The following is a 23,023-nucleotide window of genomic DNA, read 5'->3' as shown; positions in this document are numbered from 1 at the left end:
GACATCACTAGAAGAAAAGATCTTTGAATATGCAAATGCTAATGCGAGTCCGGTGAAGATCATTAAGGATTGTGTTGATGTCGCACGCACTGAAAGCTCAACAGAAAACCGAGATAATACAGAGTGAAAAAGCGACTAAATATTAAATTGTGTAATATATCGACAAATACATCTTTAACAACAATACGCCCATTTCTGGAAACACTGTTTATATCTTAATTAGGATTTTACGATCTTTATTACTAATAGTTTCGGAGGATAAATTAGTGGGTTTGCCTAACTATTTTTAACGAAAATTCCGTTTTTTAATGTTATGGCGACCAGACTACCAAAAATGTATGAAAATTAAAAATATATACATTGAATTTTTTTATTTTTGAAAGGACCTCTGCGATCCTTCATCCACTGATTAAAGATATAACTTGTCAATATGTGACACAATGCCGATCAGAGGGGTTACGGAGGACCTAAATGCCAAAATACGCGTGAAAATTTAGAAAAAACCTATTTTAAATAATAGAATGAACTGCTGCGACCCTTCATCCACTAATTACAGAGATACCTTATACGCCATTAGAAAGCGTATTGATAGAGGAACAAAAAGTATATAGTCAGTATGTGCCGCAATGCTGATTAGAGGGGTTACGGAGGACCTAAATGCCAAAATACGCGTGAAAACTAAGAAATAGCCTATTTTAAATAATGGAATGGACTGCTTCGCGGACCCTTCATCAACTAATTACAGATATACCTTATACGCCTTTCGAAAGCTTGTTGATACAGGAACTAAAAGTATATAGTCAATATGTGCCGCAATATATTTGAAAATATTTAAATTGACATAAAAAATGGCGAATTCAGAAATACGGGATAGTGTCACAGTCAAATGATAAATGAGACCTTTTCAACTTGAATACTGAAAAATAAACTATTTCATAATTCATTATTCATTACTAAACGTTGAATAACATAAATTTTATGAACTATTTCATTATTCATTATTGAATTTTGAAAAATGAAAGCGGACGTACTTCAGCTAAAGCCGATCGATCTGCTCATTGCCAAGGGAAGTTTCATTATGAATATATTGTCTCTGTGTGGTTTTAAAAATTAAAAAGTTTTGTCTGTTCAAGTAGAATTTAAAATATAATTTTATTATGTCAAAAATAAGCAATGCAAAGTAAAACTTAAACTGCTAGCATTAATACATAGCAATACTCATTTCTACCTATCCATGATGAAATATATTGTTACCTAACATAAATTATATAGTAACCTAGCATTGATCATTTTAACTCAGCATTAATTATATTCTATCTAGCATTAATTGTTTTACCTGGCTTAAAATAAGATTAATGCTTAGTAAAAACTATAATCGATGCTAAGTTAAAAAAATATAATTTTACTTAAGTAAAAATACTTTATTCTAGAGTGGCTTACCATGGTTGAACTTTGCAATCGTAGATTACCCGGTATCTTTTTCCATGGTCCTTTCAGGACTTTGATTTCTCCTTTCGTTTGTTTCGTTTTACCTTTAGTATTGCAGATAATGATTTTTACTTGGAAAACAGTCTTTTAAAATATGAAAAGGAGGAAGAGTTAAGGTGACCGTGTTATACTTAAGCATTTATAAAAAGACTGCAAATTTAAGCATAATATAATTGTATTACTTTACTGCTTAACGAAATTTTTCCATTTTCCCAACTTGTAGATCAATTTTCATCTTTCTAATTTGTGAATAACAAATCTACATCATTTTACAGTTAAACCCCGAGGTATATACATTTACACGATATACATATGATAACCCAAACATTGCTATACGATAACACTTTGTTGCTATGCAATAACACATAAAAGATGTGATAACATTTATATAATCCGCCCATGTTTATAAAACGATATCTAAGAGCTATATCCCGAACTGGGAATGTTGTGGACCACTCTCTAAATTAATAGTAAGTTTATTTTCTTACACAATAAGATCAGTGTTAAAAAAATAATAACTTAAAACTTTTAAACACGTAAATTTGCCAACTTTCTAATTACTTCAGGTATATTCATGCATTTCATTCATGCAGTTTTATGTTTGAAAAGTACGAATTAATCTCTCACAAAGTGCATTATGTAAACGTAGAAACATTTTTTGATCTAAACCATTTAAGATTTTCTGACAATACATGTATCTTAGAGATGCCAAACAGGTACTCTCTCTCTCTCTCTCTCTCTCTCTCTCTCTCTCTCTCTCTCTCCGTCTTATATATGAATATAACTGATTTCAATACAAACAAACGACACTGCTTGCTAACGGTTTGTGTATATATTTAACGTTATAAAAAATATCAGGCGATTTTATCAGACCAACTAGGAATTATCAGCCCAGTGAATGACCTATATCAGTTAGTATTAAGTACTTTCGGATATTGGCACTAGACGGGACAGAGTTTTATCTACTAAACAGATAGTCCTGTCGTGGGTATATTACATCTGTCGTGTTAACGCACAATACAAGGTCTGTGTATCAAATTCAGTGTACAAAATTTCTACTGTTATAAACTGACACAATATCGAGTTTTCGGCGCACAAGAATGAGTCAGTTAATGACTGACTTTTGCTCCTACTGGAATATTTTGTTTCCTTGTATTGGGTCGCTAGTGTTTTTAATTACCTATATGTTGTGTTTTATGTAACGAATTGTATTAACTACCCTTGTAAAATCAACTTTGATAATCACCCAAAAAACTGAGACTCTTCTCTCACACCCCTTTTTCACTCACGGTTAACTTCAACTCACCCCTCGACATTTTTTTAGTATATCAAACACTAGTTTATATCCCATGAATTTTCATAAAACGTTATTCCTCTAATGAAAACGCATTGAATACGATCTTTTTCTATAGCTTGTCTTAACTGCCCCACATAAGAAAAAAAAACCCTATCATCAACCCTAAACTATTATTATTTTAAAAGTAAGGTTTTTGTTTGCGCGTGTGTACAACTTGTGTTTGTCTTAATTCTAAAAGGACGAGTTTGGGTGACAGTTCCAAAACTATACACCACCACAGTGATTTCTATCAGCCGGGGTAGCTACGACAGAAATGGTAGAGTTAATTTTCCTTGTATTTGTTTTATTTACATTGGCAAGATGAAGAAAACTATTTTTTTTTATAACTACTGTTATATGAACTATAAAGTGTCGCGAATATATAAATATACTCAAAACCTTTTTTGGTTGTGGAATCTAATTAGACATGTCTATTATTCAATCACTTGCGATTTCAATTTACTGTTGTACTTGATTCGTTGAAATAAAGACTCTCTTATTCTCTTATTCTGCAAGAAACACGACCCTATACTTCTCGTATTCGTTCATGGGAAAGCGGTTGTCAGACTTAGTGTCTTCGTCCGGTTCTATGCAATTCCATTAGATTTCCCGTAAAAAAAAAAATTTGATGACGTCATTTGAAATGGAAGCAACGTTCGGAAATTCAAATGTAAAAATAGGTATGTTTTGTGTTATCCTGTTTGGAAGAAGATTAGTTATAAATATTTAGCTATCACAGTTTTATGTAGTTATGTCAAATATACTGTAGGCTAGCTATATCTACTGTTTGGACAGAGCGGCATTTAGCAGAGCAAAACTAGAATAGGTCAGAAGTACCCCATGCCTTTGCTTTGTGCTGCTCTTAGGTAACTATGTCCTAATAAAATTTGTTTAATTAAAAAAAGAGAAAAGATAGCAAGGGGACAATCAAAATTCGTGTCCAATAAATACAGACAAAACAAAAGCCAAAAGAAAATTGACACCCCCTTCCCTCAAACGGGGGTGAACTCATGTGCTCTGGAAGAGTAAGCAGTTCATACTCCACTTGTCGTGTTTCTCGTAAAATTACCTATTTAGCTGCTCTGAAAACATATGTGTCCATCGTTAGACAACGACTTGGAAATAGAAAAGAAAGGATATATGGTTCCATCCATGACACAAAATCAGTACATGCACAGCAAAAAACCAAGTTTTGCAATCAGCTGAACATAATTGTCCTTTTAATAACGATTTTAGTCCATGTGTTCTGGTTTGGTGTTTTCTTTTTTAATTAAAAAAAGAGAGGATAGCAAGGAGGTAATGGAAAATCATTAGTCCAATAAAACAGACAACAACATTGCCAAAAAGCGACAAAAAGACAAACAACAACAAACAGTACACAGAAAAATAAAGATTGAGCAACACATATCTCCCTTCAAAAAAACTGGTGTTGTACCTCACTAGTGGCATCTGTCATGTTCCTCATGGAATTAACTCTATGGCCGCACTGATAATATATGTGTCCATCGTTAGACGACGACAAGGAAAGTTTTGCAATCAGCTGAAAATAAATACAAATCTGTGTACAACTGTGTTGTTTACATCCTTATCTGTGTACAACTGTGTTGTTGACATCCTTATATGTGTACAACTGTGTTGTTTACATCCTTATCTGTGTACAACTGTGTTGTTTACATCCTTATCTGTGTACAACTGTGTTGTTGACATCATTATCTGTGTACAACTGTGTTGTTTACATCTGTGTACAACTGTGTTGTTGACATCCTTATCTGTGTACAGCTGTGTTGTTTACATCTGTGTACAACTGTGTTGTTTACATCCTTATCTGTGTACAACTGTGTTGTTTACATCTGTGTACAACTGTGTTGTTTACATCCTTATATATGTACAACTGTGTTGTTTACATCCTTATATATGTACAACTGTGTTGTTTACATCTGTGTACAACTGTGTTGTTTACATTCTTATCTGTGTACAACTGTGTTGTTTACATCCTTATCTATGTACAACTGTGTTGTTTACATCCTTATCTGTGTACAACTGTGTTGTTTACATCTGTGTACAACTGTGTTGTTTACATCCTTATCTATGTACGACTGTGTTGTTTACATCCTTATCTGTGTACAACTGTGTTGTTTATATCCTTATCCGTTGGTCTTGGGAAGATAGTTATCATATTTCTTTTTTTTTAAATGTAACCCAAATGGTGAATGATGTATAGATATGTGGTCACCTTGGTATTCTTACGACCGGCAGGAAAACCCTTGCCAAAGGGGGCGTTCGTTTGACTGTGCGGGTGTATTAATTCGCAGTCACGTCCGATCAGAACTGTACGTTAAATCCAATTCCTCTGTAGGGAGAATACAACGCTATCTGCACGGTAAAGAACCCTTGATACAACTCTTTGAAGTGTCAGTATGTAGCCTGTTTCAAGGCAAATTGTCTGCCCCTATCCAACATACCCTTATTACCAGTGGTAGTCAAAATTATCCGTCTTTCATCACTGTCGTCCCACATTGCAGAACCTACCAATTGTATTCATTGTATAAGTTTCTCGTCCTGAATTTGCATGAAATAATTGCCACTGGATGTTATACAAGCAACATGTATTTCAAGACCTTTTAAATAAAAACGAATAACAGATAATGTCACGGAAAACTTTGTTTGGGGTTGCTTTTTGTATAAGAATAAATACCGCGTATGAATCTCGACTTGTAATGCAAATCATTCAATTAAATATATATTTGGATTAATGTCCTTATTTCGACTTTTTACAATTATAATAGATTTTACAATCTAACACAGACGTACGTTAATAAACAATTTAATCACGTTAGTTCGTCGATTTCTATCTTCCGCAGAAATCAAAATCTAAAAATAAGGAGATGTGGTAGGATTGTCAATGAGACACCTATCAAATAAAAACCAACACATAAAGATATGAACAATAACAGGTCACCGTATGACCTCAACAATGAGCAAAACTCACATTGTACAGTAAGCATAAAAGTCACCTGAATGACAAAATCATAATAAATGTCAAGCAATTTAGAAGAGAAAACCAAATGGGTTCCTTATACTGCTTCTGATATATTTAAACTAAATTGGTTGGAGGTCACTGATTGATATTTTAGTCTGTAGTTGGAATTTGGCTTTGCGAGTACTCTATATGATCGGTACTTAAAGTTTCAAATCATTTTGTAATTTGTTTGTATTTTTGTGCTTTTACAATTTGTGCCGATCTCTATAAACAACATCATCTTAAAAATATGTGTGTAATACTCCGTTTGTGATAAGATTTCTGCAGGTGCAGCCAAACTTCTAAGCCAAATACGTGTAGTAGTTAAAGAACTTTGTAAAGTTTTTTAAAAAGTACCTAGTTTTCATATTTTCCCATTTTTTCGAAATGATAAACCTCTTGACAGGTCTCTTATATTGGGTACCACGACCCCTTTTTGCACCAATAATACAAAAACTTGTTGTAAAAGCTTTCAAATATATATAAGTGAACCAAGGTCGCCATGTATATAGGTGATTATAACAGCCCATGTCAATCCGACCTTCATAGTTCTCCGAAATTATCTTTAGACCGAATTACCACATTTATATAATGACACATATATTTTTTATGATCTTTTTCTCTTTGGTTTCTCTTTATGTCAACTGCAATAAGAATAGAACAGATTTGTCTGAAAAGGTTTCAAGGTCAAAGCAGTAAATGTTTGTCCTATACAGTGCACTATAGAACTACAGTGTTATGCAATAAGTATTCTACACCTACAAGTCTTAGCTTTATCTTTCATATAAAACTATATGCTTTATTATAGTATTTCTATAGGTCATTTCCTGTGGGATTCTAATGAACTTAGTACCAACAGGTTTATTTGTTTATTAGGTTATATTTTTGTTGTGAGACGTTCACAATATCAAGATAGATATATATAGATAGTTTATTCTCATAAAACCATGCGAGAATAAAGGTTACAGAGAAGTTAAAATAAATCTGATGATATCCATACAAGTATTATTTGTTGTCCGGATATTTGCTCCATATATATTTCAATCAAATTAAATTGCACATGTTAACATCAGAAGACGAGAAAAACAACGGAAGACAAATATATGACATGTGTCTTTCGACACATGGTTTTGTTAAAATCCAACCATAAATAACAAAAAGATATTTTTTGAAAAAAAACTTAGTTATATGAAATATAGAGCAAACAACTGTAGGTGAAGAGGACTTATTGCATAACAAACTGTATATCTTTGTTATCTATCATGATATGAGAGCAGCTGAGGTACTAAATGAAAAAGTACTTAGCTACCAATAGATAAGATATATGATAAAGCAAATAGGGATATGTTATTCCATCATGTGGATTTTTATTTTATTTGTTCTAAGTTTTCGCAGTTTAAACATATTTGATATGCACCAAAAAACTTTCTTTTGCATTAGTAAGATTGAACATCAATTTTCTTTAAAATTATGGACGCAAAGTAGCATTTATCATGGCAATTTTCTGGGTTTCCATTTACGTATTCTAAATATCAAGTTCAATTTTATTGTTCTAATTTTTTTCTTGATGAGAGCAAACGTTCATCTTTTTTAAAAACACCTCTAGTTCCCCATCATATTTGTAGCTTGATGACACTATTCATTGTTGAAGGACCAAATGCAGTTCTTGATTTTTCATAACTCTTAAATATTGCAAAGGTGTAAAATTCAACTTAATATTACATGTAACAAGACATTTAATCTTGAATTTGTCTTTTGATTATTATACATAATTTGTATAATTTCAGATAAAGTGTAGTGGGATGATAACACCTGTTTCATGTGTTTTTGAACGGAGATATGAGACATGAACATATTTCACTGTACAACGATAAGGCAGCTATATCCTGCTATATATGGTTATCATTGTTGACCTCACGAGATATTGTATGCAGTTCTCCAGAAATGTTTGTAACACCATATCAATAGGCTGTTTCGAGTCATTTAGGTAGGTTGATGTGGTAACGATATCCGAGACTCTACAATAGAATATTCGTTTCCAGACTCTGTCGTGGTACAGATTACCTCGGAACAACTTGTGAAATGGACGAACACGAAGAAACAGATGTTCCAAAAGCTGCACTTGTAAAAACTGAAAACGTTTCTGGTGATAGCCATCTAGCGTGCACATCTCCTGACAACGCCAGTAGTCTTACGATTGACAGCGATGATGATTTTTCCAATGAAAACGAAGATGAAAATTTTGAGGCTTGGCGAGCGACAGAAAGACGATTATCTACAGCGAACGACAGCGAAGTTTATGACTGTGAGGAAGATCTTGGTATTAACATGGAAAACAAGAATACCCAAAGGAAGACTGATACGGATATTCGTATTTTCATAACATACCTAAGATCAATCAACGAATTCCGCGGACCAGAGTTGATTCAACCTGTCCATCTCGATAGATATCTGTCAGCATTCTTCTCAGTAGTCAAGAAACACGACGGTAACGAGTACGAACCCGCCAGTTTAAGAGGAATGCTCTGCAGTGTAGAACGATATCTTAAACTAAAGAATTATCCACAATCTGTCACCAGGGATTGTGTTTTCGTAGGGACAAGAAATGCTTTGAAATACAAACAACAGAAACTAAGGGAACTTGGTAAAGGCAGCAAAAAGCAACCGGAACCTTTCGGTCGGCTAACTTTGGAAAAGGTCAACCATTTGTTTTCTGCACATGAAATGGGACCATACACTCCGATGTCAGTGATAAATACACTGTGTTTCTTGTTTATTGTTCATTTTAGGTTAAGGAAAGCTATAGACCACAAAAATCTTCTGTGGGGTGATATCAAACTTAAAACTAACCAAAACGGAAAGAAGTACATGATTTATGAACCAGTAGATGTCCAAAACTCTATTGCACATAGTAAATATGATCACCATGGGAACAGACTGTGTATCTGGGAACAACCGGAAATTCCTGAAAGAGACCCAGTTGCAATTTACAAACTGTATGAAGAGAAAAGACCACAAAACATGAAATATGAAAATTCTCCATTCTATCTAGGCATAACTAGTATGCAGCCTATTCCTTTGCAGTCATGGTATCGAACATGCGCGATGGGAGTCAATAAATTGAGCGATCTTGTCCGAATGATTCGCGACATTACCGGTCTTCCACGTGCAACAATGAATGCTCCTACAGAGTTCATTCTGTCTGAGAGTTACGGAATGGTGTCCAGCTCAAAACAAGATAAAGTTCAATCTAATTCTTCAATGCAGATCACAGACAGTAAACATTCCAAAATGTTTTGTCAGACATTTGATTCCCCAACACTTGTACCGGACAGAGTTAAAACAGAAATCGATTTATCAGACAAGGACATAAATGATAGGCCGACACTTTGTTCTAGAGTTTCCGAAGATAGTTACCAGAATGACGTTAATAGCGAGGGAACTGTTAAAGATATGAATGGTCAAATGTCCGACGATACTGAGGATTCGGACACTGTTGAAGAAATATACGGTAAGTACTACAAGCTTTGTTTGTATTTGTATATATCCTGTTATCGTTTGTAACACAATATTTATGTCGGTTTTAAAAGCGAAATCCTTGATAAACTTACCTTTGACAATATGTAATACAATAAACGTAGAATCTTTGCGGGCATTTTGTCTTCCCTACCTTTTTCATTTATACCCTGTTCTATGTAATCATTCGCTAATGTACTGGTGAGTCGTTATTATTTCCTTTGTGCTTTACCAATATATTTAAAGGTATATACAGATTTGATATTCCGACTTATATTAATAAATTTACATCGGACCAGCAATATCTGGAAATAATCATACAAATAATTTGTTCGTGTGAATGTTACCTATTTTCTCATTGAAAGATATCATTCGTACTAGATCCCATACAAAGAAAGATTGTCTCAACAATTACACTTTAAGATATCGCATGTATAGGACATTATCAAAAAAATTGTTTGTCATCTTTGACTATCCGAACTTTTGACTCGTAGTGTTTAGGGTAAATATTGATCAAGAACAGTGTTTCTAAAGCATCAAATTCAATAGCTGTTTTACCTATAATCTTATTGGTTGACTAAAAGTCCTCTGTGGTATAATCTGCCAAAGTAGTTAATGCTTTGACAATGATGATAGTAATTAATATTTTAGGAAGAAGTGTTTAGACTGACACTCTCTAAACAATTAAAAGTGTCCGTGAAGGGTAAATATTTATGGTGTTCCTTAGATCACGAAATTTGCGAATATTGCTATAAAACTACTTCTTAATATAGAATAAAAAGTATATATCACTGACCTACTTTCAAGCTACTGGTTGTGAACAATCTCTTTTTTTGCTATTATAATACTGGAGAGAAGCACTAATTTTGTGACTAGAAAAAACCTTAATGCCAAGAATCCTAAAATAAAATACGACAAGATATAGTAGCTCTAGTTGAATACTTACAGAAAATTCAAAAGAAAAAACATCGTTCAGCTTTTTTTATAACAAAATAGTTAAATCTTTAATACAATATATCTGTACAGTATATAGAAAGATATTTTCATTTTTTTTCAATTTTTTAATAAATCAAAAGCTTTCATAATTTTTTTTTAGGTTAATATCACAAGTCAACACAAAATAATGTTAATGCCTTCGGTTTTCTGAAGGCACACAAATAAATTACTTTCAATGATATCAAAATTTACGACTCTCGTCTGGTGCAGTAAAATTGGTACCGTTTATGTAATTCCCGACCTTTTTCAATCATACTCCCGTACTACCCTAAGAGCTCCACATTTAACCTTTCTAAATTGTTCGCAGGTACAAGGATGCTGTCATTGGTAGATGCAAAAACAAAAGTTAGAGAACTACTGCAGCGATTAGATGACAATGACAGACTAGAACTCAAAAAATGGATCAGATCCTTAAATATCAACACATTAGAAGGTATATACATTAATACTGCTTACTCTATAGTTTAAAGTTTAACAAAGCTAATGTATTCATCGATGGCGCTTTTGAATTTTTATACATATAACTACAAAAAACTTGTTTCAATAAAGCCAGCTGTGTGCTTCTCTTTTAGCCTACATAGCCTTTCTGTGGCAATCTGCGTACATGGTCTTCTCAATAATAATTAAAGAAGGAAGCACTATCATTTAATTTCACGTTCCGCTTTTTTTTCATGATTTTAATCAAATCTATCCATTGGATTTGAAATATAATAATCATTCATCTAAAGTTTGTGTATTTAACGTTCAATATGATATGATTTTATTTTTAGCTTCAGAAACTGAAGAAGCGACAAAGGCAGATGTAAAATCAAAGATTGCGACGCCAAACCCATCCTTTCCATCAATTACACTTAATATCAAAATATCTCCTGACGCTTTGACCGGAGGCAATCCACTGTCTGTGGTTGCGGACTTTAAACCCGTGAATGAACCAAGTCAGCCTCTTATAAAACCGTCGGGTGAAAAACGAAAAGCTGAAACAACAGAAAATGATGGCAAGCGCTTGAAAGACATTGACATTAGAAACCCGGTGAATTTAACTTCGGAAAGTTCAAAACGTCTACATGACAAAGGTTCAAAAACATGTGAGAACTTCAAAAATGTCGGAAGGATGTCCGGTAGCTCAGGCAACACAGCAGTTGTGTTTCCAAGATCAGACAAAATAAACTCAGAAACCGTCAGTGCTAAAAGTCAAAACAATCCAAACTGCGAAAGTGCAGCTGCAAGTGGTACAAAAATAATGCCAAGACACCAAAGCACTTCTGACAATCTAGGATATATTGTTCCAATGTCATATCCATACATTGGTCCAAATTGTTTTTCTCAAGATCCCAGGGTATTGATGAACGCTGCAAATGTCATTCCACAAATGGCTCACTCGGGTGTAAACACTTCGTTTTCATTTCTACAGTCTACTTTCGGTAGGAATGCACCAAAGGCACCAACTCAACAGGATATAGACAATAATAATGAAAGATTTGGTTGACAGTAATTCATTAATTGCAAATAAAATTCTTTGACACGACTAAATGCCAATGGGACAGATGTACCTTGTTCTTAGTTGATTCATATGTCTCAAAATTAATTTTATTCACTTTTATTATATAACCTTAACCGTTTACGAACTTTCGATGGCTGATGAAAGTTAACTTCGTCTGTTCTATAATCGGTTGAAATTATACTGATTTTATCAAGTTCCTTTGGCGATCTTCGTTGTTGAGGCTTTTGTTGTTTGTTTTATGTTCTCGATGTAATTTTATTTGGCTTTTTTTCAAAACTTTTTGTTAAGAGCATATCTGATGAATAGTATTGCAGAAACACATCATCGTCGTGCGTACGGAAATCGGTGTCCATAGTTTGTTTTTGCTATGATTATATAATGGTCATGAAAAGCAAAATGAATTATGACTTCATATAAAAAAATCACCAAAAATATAAAGGAAAAAGTTTGCTTACATGTACACATAAAATGAGGAATATATTCCTCTAGAGTATCTAGTGCAATACAGTTCTCTTCTCTCGACAGTTTGATTTCAAACACGTGAACGCTTTACAAGGCATGCGTTGTCTCAAGTTAACAAATATTGTGTCTCAGTGAAAGCTGAAGTTAAACTATTCTCAAGATAGAAACCAAAATAATCACTGAAATAAGTGCACTGCTATACTATATTTTGAACAACGCTGTCTTGATTGTTTCACGTAGAATTGTTTTTCTATATATAATATTAAGCCACTTTGTAACATCAGAGAGAATATATAAGTTCGAAGGTTTGAATGAGTACTATAATTAAGTTTTACAGTTGAGTAAAGTACATTATACTTGGTCAGATCATATCTAAAATTTGGTAACATTAACTGTGCATAAGAGTTCAGATCGACGTTATTTAGTGTCTTGATGCTGTCACATGCCTGGTAATATATATTCTGTTTTTTGTTTTTAATTTTGCTGTTATTTTTGTTTTGTTTTTGTTTTTTTGTTTTTTGTTTTTTGTTTTTTGTTTTGTTTTTGTTTTGTTTTGTTTTGTTTTGTTTTGTTTTTTTTGGGGTTTTTTTTAGGGAATGGGGGGTTATTTTGGGGACTCTTTGCTACTGATATACAAAATAACAACATGTTCATATATATATGTGTGTGTGTGTTTATACTAGAACACACCCGCGACATGCGGGTCAGTGACTGAATTAAAGTACCTATGCCTATTTTTTTAGCCTGGATTTTTAGTATTCGTATTGTCATCTGATAAGATCATACTGATCGTAAGGTGCACAGTTTTCTCTGCTTTCAAAATCTTTCTGGTTGAACCCGTCCTGGTTTTCTTACTACAATAAACTTATAAACTATAAACTACATTTAATATTTTAACCAATTAACCAAAATTAATAGTGGTATTGAGGTGGAAGAAAACAGACTTGTTAAATAGTGTAACATAGTGTAACATATAAAACAACCACAGGAAGAATTCCAGGTTCACCTGATAGAGGAGGGATTTACAGAAGGTACCAGACGACATATAATCTTACTAATAGTTTTGTTATACACATATGCACTTTAACGGTACTACAATCTGTCGATCGTTTGGCATTTTGGCATTGCACAAGGTCATGTTTTTCTCTGACTGTTAATGACGTCTTTACACTAAATCCATTGGATGTTGGATGTGTAATGATTGAAATTTTAGTCTTAGATACATGATTTTTGTATTAGTTGTTATTTGCTATGGACTAGCTGTCAGTAACTGCGAGTACTCTCAGATCTGTACTTAGTGTCCTTTTTGTTGTAGATTTACAGTGTTGAATAGGTAACCTTTTAGAATAAGTTTATTTAAAGGATTGATAAGTTTACCTGGATCGAATCTATATTTCATAAGCCTTTTTCAACTGATTTTTATAGATTTTTCTTATGTTGTGCTGTTACGTCACTCTCCCATGTTATAGGAGGGTTGAGCGCTCATAATTATTTTTATATTGGTATCAGTATCGGATTCGACCCGGAGCTTGTTAATTATTGGTAATATTAATTATATGGAAAACAAAAGGGCCTGGAATGGTGAATTTTAAACAACACCATTGTTCTATATTAAATATATATAAAGTTGAATTCGTCGTGTTACGTCATGCCGGCTAACAAATTGGACCTCGATATTTTAGTAGTATAGATATATTAGATCTTTGTTATATTGTTAAAAGAGAAGGAATAATACTTCTTATCATGGAAACGTGAAGATATGTCGCTTGTTTATTTAAATCAAAGCATTTGAAAAGCTCGAATTTTTGGAGAAACAGATGCCCCTCGATTTTTCATATGAAATTTAGAAATAAGTGTATATAAGTTGAGCCACGCATTAAATTTTCCGACGAGTTTTAGTCAGTGTGAATCAAAGAGAAACAGTTCACCTAGAATTGATTTATTTAAGAATCACAATAAAAGACAAAACTGGAATAAATATTTAAGCAACAATTATTTCTTCATTATCACTATTATCTTTGATAGAGTCACTGTCCAAAACGGATGCACTGGTTTCTTTTGGGTGGCGGGAACGAATGTGTCTTTCCAAATCCCGTCTACGCACGAGAACTTTATTGCAAAATTCACATCTGTACGGGGTCTCTCCTTCTGCATGAAGACGCACGTGTTTGTTTAAGTTGCTGGGATCACCAAAAGGACGTAAGCAGACCTTGCATTTTAATGGTTTATAACCTGTATGTGTCCGAAGGTGTATCTTAAGTCCATACTTCCTGGAGTAAAATTTGCCACAGAAAATACATATATGTCCACTTTTACATTTTGTTAAAAGCGATTTTGGTAAAATGTCTAAGGGTTCTCCTTCCATTTCCGACGGTAAAGGAACAACACTGTTTCTTTTAATGTCTTTGTTTTTACAGACAGCTTCAGGATCATGATCAGTTCCATTGGATGCTGGAGATGTTGGTATCAAATTATAATAAAGATTTGTACAATGTTGAAAAGGAAAGAAATGTGATTGTGCTGGACTGAATGTTATACCTTTGGGAGGAGACAATCTTGCGTTATGTTCAAAACAGTCATTATGTGGTGACATGCACATTTGATCGAAACGCGAGTGTGGTGACTTTGATGACAAGTGTGTCATCCAAGCATTTGTAAAACACTTATCTTCTTTGATATAACCCGTTGTATGATTTCGAAAGTACTGTGTGTAGTCCGTTTTTGGTATGCAAGATCGTGAGCTGCTGCAACCTAGTGTTAGGAATGGATTCCACTGATGCCCGTAAGGGTTTAATGGTTGGATTTCTGCTTCCTGTGTTCTACATCTGAACATCATGTGAGATTTAAGTGGATTTGGATATCTATATGACAATTGGCATTTGTCACATTGGTATTGCTGATTACCTGCAAAGATAGAAATGTATTTTGAAAAGAGATACAAAATGTAGCTTTATAGATGGAAATATTCGTCGACATATTGGATGGAAACTGAATACCATTTGCTGATATGATTATAAGTGAGGTTTTATAGAGGAGTTGATATTAAAATGGTAACAACGTAACTTGATGTTAAACATATATTAGTACATGTACCAGAAATGTTATCAAGCTGTAATGAAAAGAAAAAAAACATGTGACATAAGCAATTAAACGTTCGATATATTTGTTAAGTTTTCCAGCTTTCTCTATTTTGGTTTAAACAATACTTTATCCAATGAATTCTTTCTATTTGTTTTATTGTCTTTAAAAAAGGGAGGTGTGGTATGATTGCTAATGAGGTAATTGTCCATCAGAGTTCAAATGACATTGATGTAAGCAACTATAAGTCATCCTTTACTTGAGCTGATGTGAACCTTTGCGGGCTATTCGCTTTTCTACCAGGATATTTTTTTTATTATAGTAATGTCAGTGATTACTCTTGTCTTACTAAGGTCCAATAAAGATTATTATATATTTATGAATCTTGCAGTGATAAAATAAAGATTACAGCTTTCGAGAAGTCAATAATGTAGAGGGGGGATACCAAGTGGACAATCAAAAATCATAAAAGAATAGAAGAAAAACATAAAATTCCATGACCAAAAGAAAAAAAGACGAACAGACAACAGTCAATAAAGCACTACACACTTTATAGATTGAGAAACACGAACCCAGCCAAAAAGAATTGGAAGAAGGAAGACAACTCGGGGATTTTTTACTGTGTCGCGACTAACTATGATATATATTTAATTATGCCGAGTCTAAAGTATAATATATACTGTTATAAAACTTCTGTGTGTGTGGTATGGGATATCTCTTTTGTTCTTATAAAAGGTTAGTGATCTGTCGAAGAAGGTGGTTTATTTTCTGAATCATCCAGTAATTTATTGCAATAACACTGATATGTTGTTAATATGAAAATACCAATATTTACAATAATTATAAATTGTAAAATTTTGGAAAACTGGAAGAAGAATGAAACAGTTTACTTACGTACTATGAATTTGACATACGACGATTAAGACAATTCTTTTGGGCTATATTCCAGTGTGGTATATTCACGCAATGAGAAAATATTAGTTACAGCAAGATATTTCTTAAGCTTTCAGGAATACTTATCTACGAGAATGAGACAGTCCTCAGTGTTATCCCAAACATGAACTCCATAACGAAATAAACATAGAAAAAAAACGGGAGGACATTTTTTTTACTGAACCCTAAAAAGACTTAATAGTTTTTTCAAAGAGAGGCGAAAGATATCAAAGGGATAATCAAACTCATAAGTCGAAATTAAACCGACAATGCCATGGCAAAAAATGAAAAAGACCAAAAGGCAAAGAACAGTATAGTAAACACAACATAGATAACCAAAGACTGAGCAACACGAACCCGGGGTGATTTCAGTTGTTCCGGAAGGGTAATCAGATCCTGTTCCACGTGTGGCACCCGTCGTGTTGCTCATGAAGCAAAGCCGGAGATAAGTCTCATTCGGTAGGTCATATTCGGGAAAAAGGAGGGCGGGATTGTGGTTACGACGATTGAAACATATCCGTCGTCATCTGTGAAACAGATATTCCGTAAGGTTCAACCAACTCTTGATGTCCGTAAAATTTTCGAAAGGATAATTTCAATTTCACCATTAGGAAATCTTGGTTTAATAGTAGTTTTCAGAGAAAAATTAGTTCAAAGATAGTTTTTGTCGCGATATAGCCTTTTTGTGCTGAGGCGGTGTAAAGCAAACGCCAATCAATCAATCAATCAATCAAAAATACTACAAAAGGATGATAGAAATTTCAATGTTCTTGTTTATACGCACTTTAATGAAATTGTAATGACTGAACTAATTTATAAGTAACTTCGTTGAAACATGCACAACCCGTCACATGCTGTTGTTCAGTGGTTGTCGTTGGCTGCTGCCTGACATATATGTTTTTCGTTTATTATTTTGTTATAAATTAGGCCGTTGGTTTTTCGTCTGGATTGTTTCACCTTTTGTCATGTCGGGGATTTTTTTATAGCTTGACATATGATATTAGTTTTGCTTATTGTTGAAAGCCGTTCAGTGACCTCTATTTCATTAGGACTCTTTAGATATTTGTCGCATATGTAATCATACCAGTGACATCTTATTTTTATATTTGCAACATTCTCGTAAATAAAGATTACCTTGTAATAACCAGAGAACTTTCTTTCATAATAAATTTTATATCATGTAAATTATGTGAAAAAATTGATTATTCTAATGTCATATTTTCCCCTAAAGTATTTTAAAATTATAATTATGATAATAATAATAGTAATAATAGTAATACTAATAAGAATAATAACCAAACAAATGATAATAATAAAATTTTTGAAAAAAAGTAATAATTATAATAATGAAGATGATGATGGTACCAGGTGGTGATATTAATTTATGATGGCGTTCAATGTGCTTTTTCATTGAACTGTTAATAATTTCTTGTCAAATTTCAGCTATTTTAAATTAAAAAAAAATACAATTTTCATTAAAAAAATCACAAAAACATATCGACTTGCTTCTTTTGGTTCAATGTATCATAATTATGAAATATTAAATATGGAAAAAGAAATATATATTCCAAAACTTTCATTCTTTTGCTGTAATTAAAAATTTAAAAAAAACTCAGGATTCAAGCATTGAAATAAAGATTATGATGAAAATAAGATATAAAAATAAATGATTTATTCTGACATTTCCGAGTCAGAATCTTATTTATATCTTACCGATAATGTTTTGCAGTGACAAAAAAGGAACTCCACTTTCCCTGGCTAATGGTTCGCTGAACCATGCGTATAGCTGTTCTCCCATCTTTAGTTTTCTTGTAGTCCGGAGATAGATGGTACCAGTTCGGTCTTTATAGAACTCGATATTCTGCTCGTGTCGGTCTCGTGCAGGCTGGACATATTTTATCCACTGATTGGATGATTCAAAATCAAGAGTTATCCGCCCATCTTTGTGCTTCACCTGTTAAATAAAATCTTTTGATAATTGTTTGACTGGTGATTTAATGTTTTCCTTATAAATATTTAAAATTAGTATTAAATGAGCACGCGACTAATAAAAATTCTTTAACTAAATGATAATCTGGTAACAAATAAAATATTTCAATTTTAAATCCGCTGCTTAATTATTTATTTGCTTATTTTAATGAAAGTCTTTCATTTATACTTTCAAATACTTCAGCATTATTTACAGAAGACAAGTTACATGTTGAAGCACGGGTTTAAGTTTCCTTTAAAAGGCGTAACAGGAGCCAGGATGTTGCCAAATTTTGAGTGTTGGCAGACAGATATTTGCTAAAGCGATCATCTTCAAGAGTATCGAGAAATCTAAGCCGATTTGTTTCATTTTTAACAGTATCTTATCCTGCACTACGCGCGACAAATAAAATCTATTTCAATTTATACATTGACTGTTACTACGTTTCGTTACCACTGGAACCAAGACATCTGTCCAAGCAATGTATTTTTGGGAAAAAAATGTAGTTAAACAACCCCTGATTTATCAATGCATAGCTCTTGAAAAAAAATGTTGAACTTAAGATAGATACCAACAATTATCTTTATTTATTTAAGAAAGTAAACTTTTTATTTAATTATTTGATCATTTCATTCCTTTTTATTAAATTCTATCCGATATATATTTCTATTTAAAAGATCATGGCTTTCACTTGCATTCGAAAACATGTCTTTTCATGGAATTCCTGAAATAGTAAATCATCTTCTGGAAATTTTTAATTTATAATTTAAGTAGACGTCAAAGGTTCACAAAGAACTTGACATTTACGAGACCTTTCTTAACCTTGGTCGTTTCCAAGGAAGCACGTGCGCTGTAACAACATTTGAACTCTTGATGGTAACCTTCAATTAAGGTCCGCATGTAAAGGTAAAAGATTAATTTTAGGACAAAAGTTAATAACATACTTGTCATATTTCAACGATGAGTTTGTTATCTCCTTAAGTACGGAACATGACAAATTAGAAAATACAGCAAATAGTTTGACGTTTCTTGTGTAAATAATTGCAATAAGTGGGCGGATAAATTTCGCGTTTAAGTGTCGTGCAGATCATGATAATGACAATTTACATTGCAAATTGATCCAGCAACAGCTACTAGAAAAACTTGAGAGAAAGTGTGTCCACAAAATTTAAAAGCAGCGAACATAACTATATAATAGAGGTGTATAAAACAGACGTTCAGGTATAAACATAACAACCACTTAACTCGTGAATGATTTAATCAGTGATGTCATTTTAACCGTAAGGTGTACTCGATTAAGTAAACTACATTCGATTTTTTTTACCATAGCACACAATTAGTCAAATAGGCATGCGTGCATTGGTTGAAGCTAACTCCTATGGTTGTTAGGTGGGGGGATGACTTTGGGCTAGAGACACACTTTTAATTTGCAGCTTCATTTTGATTTTTCCTAAGCTTTTCAGCAAGTTGATTCCAATGGCATTTAGGGGCATGGGACAGATTGGAGACTCTATGACTTTGGTTTCTACAGAGTTTTATTCCATAAAAAAATATCGCTGGGGTAAAAGTTATTAAGACAATCCAATAACGTATGTTTACCACAGATAGCCATACTGTCTTCAATGATAGACAGGTACACAAGTAACTTTAATGTTCGCTCCTCTGTCTAAAAATAACAAGCTTTTTAAAAGACTGTTATAAATTGATATTATATAAATAACGGAACTTAAAAAGTAGGAAAAAGCTACAGGTCCGTGTCCTTGTTTTTGAAATATAATCAATTAAAAATTTGGCGGGAAATGATTCTCTCTTGATTTTTCATACATTTGACATTAGCACCTTGGCACAAGGATTTTATAAGATTTTCGAAAATGGCTTTTTAAACTAAATGTAATAAAATCATGAAAAGAAAAGTAGGGATTAGCGGGCAAAATCTTTATTTGCACTACATGGATAAAACTAAAGGATTCAGAATATCTGACAAAAAGTCAAAAACCATAGTAGAGAACATCCTTGGATACGGCAAAAGCGAGACAAGTTCTGAGAAAGTTCACAGAGACACCAAAGGTTTACTCTGACATGTGTTGAACAGACAACAAAAAAAAACGAGAATTTGACAAATAATGGCGAGATTGGTTCTTCGCGTGTCTTCCCATATCCGCTGTGGTCATGTAGAACAGTATCAAATTCTTCAAAAATCTATGTGCAACACATTTTAGACTTGATATATCTAACTTCGCACTTATATAGCCCTATGAGCATCACTGTTATTTTATTTCTATTAGAGACTTAAATTTTTTCACAGAAGTGGTGAGTTTGAATGTGCACGAGACCATAACAGACTAAATGCTATGATAATAATCAATGTATTGCAGGAACAGTGCTTTTATTGATGTTCTGCATTTAGACATTCTGTGTGAGGGTCTACGATACTGACTGACATGAACAAACGGGTGTTATTTTGTTGAAATTTGCTGTTATCAAGTGTTGTATATCATTTAAAATTAAGGAATGTATGTCCCTCAAGCATAGCTGATTCCGTGTCTGAGTTTGGCTTTACTTTTGGTCCTGTTTGGTTTTGTCACTAAAAGAAGTTTTTGTATGTTTCATCAAGTTATATAAAAATAAGGAGATGTTGTATGGGAGCTAGTGAGTTAACTGTCCACAAAGGACCAAAGGACAATGATATGACAACTACAGAGCACCGTACGACCTTCAACAATGAGCAATACTCGTACGTATGGTTAATTTATTAGAATACATTTTAAAAATAAAAGTTATGTCTGCTAACCTTGTGCATGAGATACGTCAACTGCAGACTTTGGAAGTAAATAGAGATACTCTAATTTTTCCATATAAATTTTACTGGTAAGAAATATTAAACATATGTTCATATATGAAAACAAAATATTAGATTACCATAATTCATGCATCATTTTCGGTTAAAAAAAAAGAATAAAAAAGAAATATCTTTCAACAAATTTTCTTCTTTTGAATTCAAATTATTGTTAAGAACAAGGACACTGAGATTTTTTAGTTTAAGTTAGATCAAGATGTTAATAATACTTTTATCTGTTTCCAAAATAAATTCAAAATTTTCTAGTATCTATCTTCTGCTTAAATTTATGAATAAAATCATGTTTAGACTAAAACAGAAAACGGAGGTATTCCACATGAACTATTAGATTCAACTTCCGACGGTGAACCGCCTAATACTTGGTTTTGATATCAGTAATCACTTCTTTGATTAAATATAAAAATATTTTTTAAAAATCATCATTTAAAACGGTCAGTGGTTGTAAATTTGAATGCAATTAGTAATATGTTTTTGAATGAAGAATAAAAACTCGGACACGAATGCATTTCCTTCGTATAAACGTATTGCATGAATTCGATTTTTTTTTCTCGTCTTGCAGTTCATCGGGTGGCGATTTTCAACCAATCCGTCTTTTAAAAACTACTTTTAAATAGAATTTCCAAAAAATTCTTTAAGATATATCAAAACAAAATAATACTTTTTAATTTCATATTGTATTCATTTTCCGTAAAAAAAAATATTTTTGTATATATTTCAGTAAGGATTTATTGTGAAAAAAGACATTTAAAACGTATAAAATCGTATGAATTTTGGAAGGGCTGTAAAGTAATATGTTAATCAAATTTGTAACAGCATAAAAGACTTTTAATAAAACTTTTCAGTTTAAAAAAGAAATTTTATTCTAAATGTTTCAAAGTAATTTTGAATTCTTTTTGATATAGTATGTATCTATGTGTTATTATTATTTCATTTATTAATTCTAGTTGATAAAAAAACATCACATTTTATTTCTTTTGATTCTATTTTAACATAAGTTAACATACCTCTATGATATAATCTATATTTGGTTCGTCAAGAGAATTCTGTCCCAATTTGAACTCCCCGGGATGTGGACCAGCAATACAGTTTTCCGGAATATCAGTTGCGGCTATAACCCCTGTATTATAATCACTAGGGTTGCCGTTCGTATGTTTCGGACCAGTACCACCAAGCATTATGAGCAAATTTTGGAAATAACCGAGGAGTCTGCTTTATATAGGCGTATTTTCTTATTTTATTGATGTATCTGAAAAGTGGGAACTAAAACATCTGTGAAAGCGTTTTTGTGTTTCCATGACAATTGAAAGTTTTCTACCACAATTCAAGCTGCGACATTCCATAGAAAGTAGCTTTACGCGCGTGCGTACTGATATTGGAAACGTATCACTGGACGATAAGAAGCATGTATGCTAATAATTACAAATATAATTAATCTTATACTTTATTTTTTATTATGATGAATGTTCAGATTTCCTTTAGCTAATTCTTTTATTTAAAGTATTTTTTATTTAAATTTCGTTAAAACTTCTTTTGATTTTTCCCAATAAGGGAATTATAAAAATTGTAAATATTATGATAAAACTGGCTATTGAATATTTTGCCGCATTAATCTTTTTCATCTGCAAATCAAACAATTTGGTGACAGATAAAGAATCGGAACAGACCAATTAGTTTTATTGAAATCAGCTACTAGACTTTAAATGAAACATTTTGTATACATCTTAACACTTCAATTTTTTTCATTCCAATCTTGTAAAAATGTATGCATATTACAATTAGACATTCCATATGACTTTGGGGGAAAAACAGTTTCTTACATTTTATTTGTAAAAGAGTATACGTAACAAAGCCATCTACCGTCAATCAAA

At 32.7% G+C, this 23,023-nt stretch overlaps 2 protein-coding genes across 2 annotated transcripts; one reads left to right on the top strand and one right to left on the bottom strand.

Annotated features, from left to right (window-relative positions):
• The first annotated feature begins 1,909 nt into the window (after positions 1 to 1,909).
• Positions 1,910 to 12,601, top strand: LOC127725768 (uncharacterized). Its single transcript, XM_052233034.1, has 4 exons — positions 1,910 to 1,958; positions 7,631 to 9,354; positions 10,663 to 10,788; positions 11,126 to 12,601. Exons 2-4 carry the CDS (start codon positions 7,926 to 7,928, stop codon positions 11,839 to 11,841), a joined length of 2,271 nt encoding a protein of 756 aa, XP_052088994.1. The 5' UTR covers positions 1,910 to 1,958; positions 7,631 to 7,925; the 3' UTR covers positions 11,842 to 12,601.
• Positions 12,602 to 14,252: 1,651 nt separating this feature from the next.
• On the bottom strand, positions 14,253 to 22,330 carry LOC127726011 (PR domain zinc finger protein 13-like). Its single transcript, XM_052233308.1, has 3 exons — positions 22,160 to 22,330; positions 18,043 to 18,283; positions 14,253 to 15,222 (listed from the first exon to the last, which is right to left on the bottom strand). The coding sequence occupies exons 1-3, from the start codon at positions 22,328 to 22,330 to the stop codon at positions 14,300 to 14,302; spliced, it is 1,335 nt and encodes a 444-aa protein (XP_052089268.1). The 3' UTR covers positions 14,253 to 14,299.
• Between the last annotated feature and the right edge of the window lie 693 nt (positions 22,331 to 23,023).

This window comes from Mytilus californianus, unplaced genomic scaffold (assembly GCF_021869535.1).
Source record: "Mytilus californianus isolate M0D057914Y unplaced genomic scaffold, xbMytCali1.0.p SCAF_15, whole genome shotgun sequence".
In the NCBI taxonomy this organism is placed as follows: Eukaryota; Metazoa; Mollusca; class Bivalvia; order Mytilida; family Mytilidae; genus Mytilus; species Mytilus californianus.
Note: the sequence above shows the minus strand (reverse complement) of the source record. Positions and strands in the feature narration are given on the sequence as shown.